Source organism: Sceloporus occidentalis, unplaced genomic scaffold, assembly GCF_023333645.1.
Source record: "Sceloporus occidentalis isolate IW3139 unplaced genomic scaffold, rSceOcc1.0.p SCAF_4, whole genome shotgun sequence".
Taxonomy (NCBI): Eukaryota; Metazoa; Chordata; class Lepidosauria; order Squamata; family Phrynosomatidae; genus Sceloporus; species Sceloporus occidentalis.
Genome location: NW_028316984.1, coordinates 2,885,467 through 2,898,497, shown reverse-complemented (window position 1 = coordinate 2,898,497; position 13,031 = coordinate 2,885,467). Strand labels below are relative to the sequence as shown.

Below are 13,031 nucleotides of genomic sequence, written 5' to 3'. Positions count from 1 at the left end.
TTAAACCAATGGTTCTTAAACAGTGAGGTGGGATCCCTGAGTGGGAAGCAAGTGTTGCTCGAAGGAGTTGGAATCCCTGATCCTTTCTCCTCCTCATTTTCCCAACTTTTTAATGTGTAAAATTATGTTTGAGTTTGAATTACTGTATATATCCATCTATATGCCTAAAAATTAATGCCCAAAAATTGACCCCAAAATCCCAGGTCAACTTATTTATGGAAATGTAATAGCAGCTCTTTCAGATTTCCCCATGCTGTGCAGAGAGGAGTTTAGCAAGAAAGAGCCAAGCAGAAAGAGTCCTGGGTGATTTATTGATGTTGCTGTTTGTTTAAGAGTACCCCTCCTGCCCTTACACGTCTGGCTGAACAGAAAGCTGAAAGAAAAGGCTCAGTGAGAGTCTTTTTTGCCATACACACACATACACACACTGAAGGAGCCTCCAAGTTTTACCCTCAACCTATCCACAGGTCATGGCAAAATCCATAATTTTGGCCCCAAAACCTGACCTCGACCTATACATGAGGTCTATTTATAATTGAGTATATAATGTAAGTGTTGTGTTGAGTTAAATATTGAATTTACTTAAATAAAACTGCTTTTAATTTGAACATTGTTATTATAGTACCTTATAAAATGTTAAAATCTGAATACACATAAATGTGCAAATGAAAATACAGTTGGCCCTTGGAACTCATAGGGGATCTGTTCCGACCCCTCTGCAAGTTCTAAAACTCGCACATATTCAAGCCCCATAGGCTTGAGTGGGGCGCGTGCATGTGGGGGGTGCGCCATGCGCCCACTCCCCATTGACATTAATCGTGGCTGCCCTCTGTAGATTTTCAAGTCTGCCGATCTCAAGTCCGCAGACTTGGGGACAACTGTATGCACAGTAAATAAGCTAAATATTATAATTCATACACTACATGGGGGTGGGGGCAACATCTGCATATAGTTGTAAAGGAGGATCCCAAGGGTAAAAATCTTGAGTACCACTGTGTTAAACTGTTTCGTTGTTAAGTTATATTTGGAATGTCACAGTAGCATAATACTGCTGTATTTGCATATGAAATTTTTCATGTGCAGAACAGGTTTAAATTATGGTGACTGCCAACTAAAAGGCAGTTTAGGCTGTTATAGGCGTGGTACAGAGCAACAAAAAGAGGCGCCTCCCCGGCACCTCTCTTTGCTCCGCAAGAGCGCTGCAGCAAACAAATCGCGCAGCAAAAAAGGAGCACCCGGAAGCGGCTCCTTTTTCTGGCGCTGCTGCGATGCAGCAAAGCGCCAGAGATGGCATGATGGCATTGCAACTGCGCCACCCCGTTTGGAAGTGGCACAGCTGCAACGTCATCATTATGCACCACGTCTGGTGGGCGTGCCGCAGCTGCGGCACATCCACAATGTGCTAGGTTTACGGGGCGTGTGCACGCCCCACCCTCAAGTAACCCTAGCACGTCATGGGCGTGCCGCAAAGGGCCCGTCTGTACCAGGTCATAGTTATTCTACAATTATAGGTGGGAACAGGAGGCCATCACCTTGGGGAGGATACTATTCACTTTTCTGTGAGATTTAAGTTTACCAGCTGCTAGTAGTGACAGGGATAGAGCCATTAGTGGAATTTGCTTAGGATAGGAATGCAGTAAAATGGAAGGTAGGGCTTTGTGTATGGTTTCCTCATTTCCCAGATAAATCCAAATGTGGCCCCTGTGTTAAAAAAGATTGTGCATCACTGGCTTACAACATTTTACTAGGATAAAACTTTAATTGAACTTTACAAACCTGATAACAAAAGACTGGATGAATGCTGTGGGGATTCATATTTCCTCTCATGATTAGGTTCCCTTCTGTGCTTTCAGTAATTTACCAATTAATGTCATAATTGTGATCTTTCCATCAAATTTTGGGTTGAAACCATATCTTGAAGTCAGTTTGCAGACTGTTCTTCAGGTAGCATTAACCATAATTTGCGAATGGTTTGCATCATGGCAAACTGTGATTAGAGGAAACTGAACAATAGAGATGGGAACCAATGAAATCATATTCCTGAGTCTCCACAGCAAGGGCTGAGTTCATGATATCTGAAGTGGCACATTTGTTTGTCTGTAAGCCTATATAGAGAACAAATATACATTTTCTTTTCTGCTTTAATGCCTTTATATATTTAATAAGTAATAAATTATTTTCTTTTTACAAATACAGGACAAATGGGGAAGTTGCTTCCTGGCGACCAAAATCTGAAATTGAACCAACAGCAAAATCTAAGTTAGACTGTGAGCCGTTACCATTGAGACCCAAATCACTAGAGGTAGACTCAGTTGTGATAAAGAATTTGAAAGAAACAGGTATTTTTAATTTATATAATTGGATAAATCTTCTCTGTAATATTAGAATGAAGAACAAATAATATGTTAGTATGTCAGACACTTATAAATCTTCTTAGACTGGAGTCTGTTCTTTGCTGTTTTTGTTGCAACCATCTAACATGGCTTCCCCTGTGGAATAATTGGAATACAAATCTTCAGTTGAATCTTGGGGACTCTGGAAATCCATGTGTGTTTTTTTTTAATTGCTTCAGTATATGAAGTTCCAGAACCCTGGAGTTGCACAGTGTTGTGTACTATACTGTGCTTATTTCAAGTTGGAAATTGGAAGCAAGCAAATGGTAGAAAATTGGGAAGAATGAAGACACTTTAGACATAATAGTTTTGGGATTTTTTTATAGAGGAGTTTGTCCTTGAAACAAAAGGATGTTTTCTCTTATTAAATAACTCCGTCTTCCTATTATTTTCTGTGATTTTGCTATGCCTTGAATATCCAGTCTGTTGAAGTGAGTCCAATAGTTTTACAAAAGTTCTGGAAAGTAAGTCACTGGCCTACTATAAGTCGACCTCATGTATAAGTTGAGGGCAAGTTTTGGGGTCAAAATTGTGGATTTTGATACGACCCATGGATAAGTCGAGGATAAAATCTAGTTGCATGTAACAAAGGATGAAGCAAAGGAAAGCAATGCCCAAGAACTTACAAAAGCCATAACAGTTTCTGCTTAAAATAAAGGATGAGAAAATAGAGGGGGTGTGTGTGTGATTCCAAGTGATTCCAAGACGGATTACGTTTTTGCTTTTCACCAGGGAATGGTTCTTTTTTTTTTTTTTAATAAGAGTTAAAGTGCAGTACTTACATTGACCCATGGATAAGTCGACTCAGGTTTTTTGGGTCAATTTTTTGACCAAAATTTCTAGACTTATACATGAGTATATACAGTAAATACAGTGGCTAGCCTCCATTAAACTCACCAAAGTAACAGATTTACCTAAGTGCTGAATTAATAATTCTGCAGTTGATTCAGTGGGTGTACTCTGGTTGGTACTAGTCATTGGATGTGTGCAACTGTTTAGCAGCAATTAGTTTACAGTTTCTTAAACTTTACAGGATTTCTGGGAATTATGGATTGTAAAATTTATAGATTCATAACCTTGAATCTTGCTAAGATGACTTCATTCATACTTGCTAATATAACTTCCCCTGGGACTGAGACAGATGTAAAGGTGCTACATAATACATCTGGGGCCTTTACACCAACATTTGAAAGTTCCTATCAGTATTGCAGTTCAGTCCCTCCTTTCTTGCAGTCACCTTTTGGCTTTCCTCAGCCTCCAAAATGTGACATATATCTTTTTACCAACAATTAATTATCCCTTCACAACCCTAGGAAATACGTCCCTATCTCAACCAGCTCTCTTTCTTGCTTGCTTGTCGTCTTCAGTTATTCTGACTTGCAGAGTGAGACAGGTTCCCAGGCCTTGGCCTCCATAGGAAACACAGAAATAATCTATTTCTCAAAATAAAAATAAAAATCACTCTTTAGTATTATGAACTTATATTACAATATTTTGTGTAGAAATACTATATAACCCATTCAACCACAAACAAGAATTCCCACGTTACCTGTAAGAAAAGAAAAAAGTCTAAAGGTACATCCAAATCCCAGGTATCAGAGAAATAACGAAGCTGTGTGCCAATGGTGACCAATGGGAAGAACTCGTATTCTAAAAGCTTGATTTTCTCTCAATAGTTAAACCATTTCCCGCCTGTCTGTCTGTCTGTCTATGAAGGGGATGCCTCAATGCTTACAGTTGTCACAAAATAATCATCTCTTGTTCTCTGTCCCAAAAGAGACATAAGAATGTGTATGTCACCAACGTGATGTCAGCCTGGGACTCTAGTAGGGACAGATAAATTTGGTAGTGCTCAAATGAGCAAAACAGAGGATTAAAAATAACAAACTGAAGCACACTGGCTCGTTATTTCTTTGATACTTGGGGTTCTGATGTACCTTTTGGCTTTTTCTTTTCTTGCAGGTAAAGTGGAAATGCTTGTGTATGGTTGAAGAGGATTTTTTTTAAAAAACCCCTCTATGGTTCATGAATGGAGTCTGATAGAACATTGAACTAAGCAATTTATTTAATGACACAATATCATCTGAACAAGCCAACTTTATATAGAATTCTTACAAAAGTATGCAGTGACAGCAACTGAGCAATAGAAGGGTATGACATAACATATTAATTCACCAATAAAGAGAAAACACTATTTACAAACTATGTACATCAAACTTGTTCTTTTTATTTATTATTTATTTTTTATAAAAATATTTATTGTTGTTAATTGCCCTTGAGTCAACCCCAACTCACAGCGACCCTGTGTATGAGACATCTCCAAGGCCCCATTGTCCTCCACTGCTCTTCTTAGGTTCTGTAAATTCAGGTACGTGATCTCCTTAATTGAGTCTCTCCATCTGGCATGTGGTCTTCCTTTCTTTCTACTACGTTTCCTAGTATTTGTTTTTTCTAGTGATTCATGTCTCCTCATAATGTGACCAAAGTATGCCAGTTGGCTTCAAGGGAGAATTCAGGCTTGATCTATTCAAGGACCCATTTCTTTGTCTTTTTGATCAGCCACAGTATCTTCAGCACTTTTCTCCAGCACCACATCTCAAATGAGTTGATCTCTTCTTATCCACATTCTTAACTGTCCAGCTCTCACGTTGCTACATGGTGATAAGGAATACAGTGACTTGAACAATTCTAACTTTAATGCTCAGTTGTATATCTTTATACTTTGGGATCTTGTCTAGTTCTTTCATGACTGTCCTACACATTCCTAGTTATTGTATTTCTTCCTGCAGTCTCCATTCTGATCGATGTTTGATCCAAGGTATGGGAAATCTTTAACTGTTTCAATTTCTTCATTACCTAGATTGAATTTATGTAGATCCCCTGTGGTCATTATTTTTGTTTTCTTTATGTTCAGGAGTAATCCTGCCTTAGCATTTCTTTCTTTGACCTTGCTTAGTAATTGTTTCATGTCTGTGATTTTTTCATCAAGTAGTATGGTGTCATCCACATATCTTAGATTGTTAATGTTCCTTCCACCTGTCTTTGCTCCTCCTCCTTCTGAGTCTAAATCTGCTCTTCATATGATATTTTCTGCATACAAGTAGAACAAGTAGGGTGACAGAAGACAGCCTTGCCTGACCCCTTTGCCAGTTGAGAACCATTCTGTTTCTCCATATTCTGTTCTAACAGTTGCCTCTAAATACAGATTCTCATCAGGATTATCAGATGTAGTGGCACTTTGAGAGCATTCCATAGCTTTGTGTGATCTATACAGTCAAAGGCTTTGCTATAATCAATAAAGCACATGGTATTCTTTTCCCCCTGGAATTTCTTGGTGATCTCCATTATCCAGTGTATCTTGCAATGTAGTCCCTAGTGCCTGTTCCTTTCCCGAATCCTGCTTGCACCTCTGGGATTTCTCTTTCCATATATGATTGTAGTCTGTGTCCCAGAATTAGGTGGTTGGGGATGTATATTGATCATTTCCAATCTGTTGGCCACTGCTATATTTTTCATATTTGTTGTCTTATTTTAGTGAGCATTGGAGTTGATTCTTTCTGTATGGATTGTAATGGTTCAGTTGGAATATTGTCTGTTCCTGGTTATTTATTCTTTCCAGTTTCTCTTAGTGCACCTTCCATCTTGCTTTCTAGAATTTGGGGTCATCTTTGTATGGTTCTACATTCCATGTGTCATTCATTTTTTTCATCTCTTTTATATATCTCTTCTATGTATTACATTCAACGGCTTTTTATTTCATTTTGGTCTTGTACTATGTTCCTCCTCTTATCATAGCGCATCCCAACCCTTGGTTTGAACTTTGAATTTGCAGAGCTGGAAAGGTCTCTAGTTTTTCCTTTTCTGTTTTTGTCTTTTCTTTCTTTGCATTGATTATTATTATTTTCTTTATCCATGCACACTAGTCATTGGACTGTTGCATTCATGATTTTGGTTCTGTTCCTATCTCTCTTTACTTTTGCATTTCCTCTTTCCTTAACTGCTTGAAGCATTTCCTTGCTTATCCATTTTTCCCCTCTTTTCTCAATGTTTTTCCCCTACTGATTTGACATAGAGAAGGGCCCCTCCGGTAGATCTTTATTCTCAGCCAAGCATATATAGAAAGAGATGGTCCCTCAAGTATCGAAGTTCCAAGCCATATAAGGCTTCTGATGTTATTGCCAGCACCTTGAATTCAGAACTGAAACATAATAACAGCCAGTACAATTCCTTCAGAACAGATGTTAAGTAACATCTGAATGGAATCCCAGTGAGCAGTCTAGGTGCTGTATTTTGCACTAACTGCAGTTTTCAAGTTATCTTCAAGAGTAGTCCCACAAAGAGTGCATTGTAGTAGTCTAATCAGGAGGTTTTTATCTTATTTTGATGTTCTGGGTGTTCTAATATCAACAGATTACATCAAGATGCTTTGGAACAATATAAAGTTCAATTGCAAACTGCAAATTATAAAAATAGGATATGGGCACAAAAACTCTTTCTGCTATATGATATTTTACAGTTTAAACTATAGTCCAAACTGTATTCATGTCTTCAGGGTCTTTTTCTTCAGGAGGCAGGCAATAGGCTTTTACCAAGCCAGAGTCCTCTTGGTACTGTACTATGAAACAAACTGCTAAGGTCAGACTACTATTAGATTCCATTCATGAACCTTAAAGAGTTTTTAAAAAGCCCAAAAAGCTTAATGGTTCAGCTTAATTTAATTTATTATGCAGGGTATTTTATAGAGGTCTGTTATTGCCTCCATTTAAAAGTGTTTTCAGTGTGTTTTAAAAGTATGCTTCACCAACAATTATAAGTTGCTAAGAGAAGAGTGGTACTGTTGTCTTGTTGCTGGCTCTCCTCCCACACAGATCTTTTTTGTGTTTCTGTGTCCAGTGTTGGTCTTCAGTGAACAATGCAAAACTCATTCATCCTCATTTTAATGTCTCTTGCTGTTAAGTATAGTGAGTCATGCTGCTAAACTGTAACTGATTACTTTGATGATCCAAATTAGACAGAGGTCAATAAAATAAAATAAATGAAAGCTTGCTTTGATATCACTGCTAGAAAAGCCAAAGGCATGCTGGCCCTTCTGCAAGAGCAGATACATATCTGCTACATGACATTAAAACCACCTAATAAGTGAGGGGGGATCTGAAATAAATAGCCCCTCAGAGACTTGACATCAGAATACCTGTGATCCTCTAAATGTTGTTGGACTACAGCCTCCTACAGGCGCAGCCTGTTAAATGGCCAGTGGTCAGGTGTGTAAGACCGGTAGTCCAGCAACCTCTAGAAGGCCAGAAATTCCCATGCTTCTGGCCTAGTGCTTGTGATTCACTGTATGCTAGTTGGTATTTGCTGTGAGCAATTCTGCTTCATGTCCACATCATAAAGAGAAGAGGGTTTTTAAAAAATAGATCTTGAAGGTCCTTTGCATATTGACCAGATTTTGCTTTTGTTGTAAAAACACTTTAATTATCATTCTTGCTTTTTTAATTTTCTCAATATCTCCTAAGCTTTCGAGCTTATATGATAGATTTGGTATTTCCAAACAATTACAGTTAAATAGTGCATTTCTAAATTGGCTCTTTTCAGGCAACAAATAATTCCAATAACCTTTAAAAAAAACCAAAACCCTTAATTCCCATTAATTCCCCCAAGTCATGTTCTGTTAAAGCAGCCAGAGAATTACAACACTGTCCTGTGAAGAGGACAGGATAATGTTCTGTATCCTTATGTTTTATCCACTTGTTATGCAGAACAGTTACTATCATTTGTATTGATTATGTTTTTGGTAACAAGGATAGCTGATATCTTGCTTTGAATTATACAAAATACCGTTCCATCTCTTGTTGACATGTGATTTCTGACTGTGAGTGTTTGGGTATTACACACTATACCCAGTTGCTATATTTGATTCTGAATGCAAAAACTTTCATGTAGTCATGGAACATTTTTTTACAACAGAATTCTTATTGTCAATAAGAAACCCCAGATTAAAGCACAAAATTGATTTTTAAAAGATGTCTGTCTGGATGATAGTTAAGGAAAAATTACTAATCCTCATCTGATCTGGGATTCAAAATATTTTGCTACATATAAGTGCCAATTTCAAGATATTCCTTATTTCCCCACTACTTTCTCAGTTTTGTAAATGAAGCTCCCTTCTGCTGTCAAACTTCTTGCTTCTCAGCCTAAATCTCTAGAAATATATAGAACTACCCCATTTGGCTTCTAGAACCCCATTTAAAAGGATTGCCTTATTCATCCCATGCTACAGCATCCTTACTGGTGTAGCAGAAGCAGTGAAAATAGTATTTCACTAAGCACTGTCTTAGCACTAAGCCCCATACCTTTGATTATGTGTAGGATTGAACTGTTAAAGGCATGTGTGTATGTATTCAAGGCTCTTTAGCCAAAAAGTTCCAAAAGTGACTTATATAGGATCATTAAAAAGACTATCCCTTCCCTGCAGGCTTCTAACCTAAATGACACAGAGTAAAAAGAAACAAGGGATAGGAAAGAAAGAGCAGGGAGGAAAAGCAAAATTGGGCATCAGTTCTGAAAGTTAATTCTTACAATGATCAGTTACATCATTTTTTCAGTAAATACTTCTTTTTTTCTTCTTTCTTTCTTTCTTTCTTTTTTTGTAACGTATATGTGAAAATTTGTCTTCCAGTTATCTAAGAATTACATGGCATTTGTTTTGAGTGGCATTACTACTGCTTTTAATAAGTTGTTTATCTACAGTCTTCTATGTAACGAGATTCTTCTTGTATTGGGTGTTGTATGTGAAAAATTACTAGAGAAACATTCACTTCTGTAACATTTGAATTGGAGATATAGGCCCAGTCCTGATGGGCCAAAAAGGACGCCCTTGTCACATGCGAGGGGTGCCTCGGGGTGGCACTTCTAGATACCCCTCTCCCCTCGCACGTGACGAGGGTGTCCAAATGGCGGCACCCTGTACAGATGGGTGCCGCCATTATGACGTGCCAGACACATAGCGTCCCCATGTCACGGCACCATTATGATGTTGTGAGTGCACCATTGGTGCATTGCGATGTTGTAATGGCGTCGCAAGAAGAACCTGCCTTTCGTGGGTTCTTTTTGGTCTGTGGGGAAGCCCCGCAGTCTGGAGGCTGCAGCTCCCCCACAGACCAAAACTAGGCGCTGGAAGACCGTCCATTTTGGACGCTCTGTCCTGCGCCATAGTGACCTTATTTAGCTAGGAAGAATATATGAGTTGTGATAGTTTAGAAGAATAATCTTATCCCCTATCAGCTTCCTGAGTCAGTTTGAATTCTGGTTTCTATCTTGCTCATCATGTGAATGGATTCCTTTCTACCTCCTTCATTATTACAGTAAAGGTGCCCTATAACACTCCTTTGCCTTTTTAATTGAGGGCCAAACTTAGATGTGAAGGTGAAGTTCTGTGGGGTCTGTCCTGTTTGCATCTAAAGTGGGAGAGAAATTTTTCTTCTTTATAGGAAGAGGAATATGTGGAGAAGTGGCAGGTTTCCACTTTCTGTATGGTCCCATTTTAGTACACCACTCTTTTTTAACAACTTACTCTTCTCCTTTAACCTCCAACCTACCAGGTTTTAGATAATGTAAAAGCAGTACAATAGAACACAACGGTAATATAGAAGAGAATGCAAAATATCCAAACGATAATTCAAATTAAAAATTGTGAAAAGACAAAACCATTCTTTCCCCGTCATCCCTAAAAGATTGCTATTTTGACATCAAGTAATTCATTTTGGGTGTGGGCGTATGTAGAGGAACAGGGCAGTTACCTTTGTGACTGAATAGGGAATGTGTATGTGTTCAATTAATAATTTATTGGCCTGGCTTCTGTGTTGTGACGAGCCAAGGTTCCTCCGCATGCAACAAGCATAAAAGGAACAGTAGTTAAAGGTGCATTCAGAAGTCATGATAAGCAAAGGTGTTTTTATTCAGCTGCAAGACATTTCCTCCTCCAGCAGAATAGGAGCAGCTAATCAATCATGACCTATGGTTTATTATTTGTGATGTCCAAATCGAGCCAGAGGGGGAAAAATATGTGGTTTTAGGTTTGTTTCTTTAGTTCATGGAGGGAGAAATAAGCTTGATTGCCCACTCCTGCCATGTTTGGATGTCACAATGGGCAAAACATAGTCTGAATAATAACATAAGCATATTCCCTTTCAACCATGGGGTTTGAACCTAACAGGAGCCAGCCATCAAGTGTGGGCATGATTACATTTGCTGCGGCTGCTGCTGTTGCAAAAGGAGATGTTGGGCAGCAGGAGCCACATGGTTTTAAAATTTTAACCATCCAAAGACACCCCTACTCCTAGATTACTCTGTAGTTTACAGTGTTATCACATACCCTTGTACAATTTATTTTACATTCATTCCAGTTTTCTTTTTAATAACTATTAATTTATTCTTTTAATCACTACTGATTCGGTCTTCAAAATGCTAATGATTCAGTCTTCCTGCATATTCTGGTTTCATTAGCTGTGACTAAGCTGTAAACATGAGGTTTGCTCATACTTGTTCCTGTTAGGCCCAGGTTTACAAAAATGGCATTAAAAAGATACGGGGACTTTATTTCTGCCATGCCATCAGGGTTTTGGAAAATATATTTAGAAAGTACATACATGAAAATTAAAATAGTCTGGCATTTATCTGAACTCCATTGTAAAGCACCCATAAAATTGGTGGGAATAGTGTTGTCCTTCAGATGTCAAACTGCAATTTCCAGTGTCCTTCACCAATGTCTATGCCGGTTACTGCTACTGGAAGTCACAGTTCAATAATACCCAGAAGGCTACATGGTTCACACCCTTTTCCCTAAAGGGAACAAAACAGAAAAGAAAATCCAGGGTTTTGGTTAATCACAACTGTACACATCCACACTTAAAAGGGAAGCATAAATCCTTTCCTTGGATGATCCTAAGGGTGCATCTGCATTGGAGAAATAATGCAGTTTGGCACCACTTTCACTGCCAAGACTCCATCCTATAGAATCCTGGGATTTGTAGCTGCTTGTGGCACCATAGCTGTCTGAAAGAAAAGGTTAAATATTTCACAAAACTACAAATCCCATAATTCCATAGCATTGATCCTTGGCAATCAAAGCTGTGCCAAACTGCATTATTTCTGCAGTGAAGATGCATCTATGAAGCTACTTGAGTGAATACATTGCCCTGCTTATATACTGAAGGAAACGTTACTATACTGAACATAGAATTGATACTCCAAAATGTTCTTCTGCAAGATTTTTTTGTCCAGAATCTTTTCTAGATTTTCCTCTCCTTGACTTTTCTTTCCAGATTTTGTTTCCTATCCTGCTTGACATGTTTCCCTTCTTACGTGTCAGGAAATTACCCTTCCCTTCTCCATTTTGGTAAGATAACTTTCTATATGGCAATCCAAATCCTTTGTACCATATGCGAGATCTTGAATCTAAGTTAATTCTGTACTAGCTTGAATCTTAGCTAATAATAGAATTAACTTGTAACCTTTGAAGGTAGTTGAAAACCCTTCTTTTTCAAGTTTGGTTTCTATGTTTTAATAATGATAAAATGTGGTTTTTACACATCATTGCATTAAAAAAATATTTTTAGCAGTACAGGAGTATCTTGTCCCATTTGTCTTGCTTAATCAAATTATATTGGCCATCCACATTGGTATGCATATTTTGCATGAGCCTCAGGTTAAGGAGGCACACGAGAAAAAAAGTTCTACCAGGCCTTACTCATTAGTCAAACAGGGTTTGGCATGTTTACAAAAGAGATAGGTAGGCCCCAGTGCTTTATGTTCCCTATGGCAGCAGCTGGGGAAGAGGCATCCAGCAAGAGCCAACACACTAACCTTTGACTAAGGCATATGCATATGTCTCTCTGCCTAGTTTCCAATGTTATAGTTAGACGAGCTGAAATGTTTGATTATTAATATACTGGAGAATAATTTGTAATTGTAGGCGCTTCCTTATTTTCTCTTGTGCTGCTCCCAAACAACAAATTGCAGTTTATTTGAATGCTGGATTAGGCTCTACTCTCACTACCTCTAGAAAAAGTACAAAAATGCATATTTAAACTTTGCCTTAGTCATTATTTTAGTGTGTGTGTGTGTGTGTGTTTTGGTACAGATGTGAATCAGGCCCTTGCTTCAGCCTGGAGCCTGATTTGACATTTTGGGTCTGGCCTGATTCAGTTTGGAACAAACCAGATCGGCTCCAGACCCAGAGTCCGAATCACGATTTGGTAATCCCGATCACTCCTCTTCCTCCACTGACTTGTATTGGCAAGCCAAAATACAACTATAATTTGCTGTTTGATCTGTATAAAATTCACAGAAATGGTAGACACTACAGAAGGGATTAACCTATAGAAATTTAAGACATATAGCTTCAGGGAGTTTTGTGAGGGACATGTGTAAAGTTCCTGTTTTTCCAAACAAGCAAACAAACAAAAACCCACAACCCATAACAACACACAAAACCAATATTTGAAAGTTGTTGATTTCTCAGTCTTTGCCATTGCCAAACAGACAGCTGCTGGTGCCAAGAGACTCAGCACCATTTGTTCCTACCTTATAAAGCTTCCTCATTGCTGTTTGATTGCAGGACCTTTCTACCTCTTTTCT

At 38.4% G+C, this 13,031-nt stretch overlaps 1 protein-coding gene across 1 annotated transcript in view; it reads left to right on the top strand.

The window, feature by feature from the left end:
• The window catches only part of LOC149313427 (CD2-associated protein-like), a 95,532-nt gene that overhangs the window by 63,700 nt on the left and 18,801 nt on the right, over nucleotides 1-13,031 (top strand). Inside the window, exon 13 of the mRNA XM_089519092.1 lies at nucleotides 2,197-2,339. Coding sequence (XP_089375218.1) covers nucleotides 2,197-2,339 — 143 coding nt within the window. The remainder of the gene's footprint in view (nucleotides 1-2,196; nucleotides 2,340-13,031) is intronic.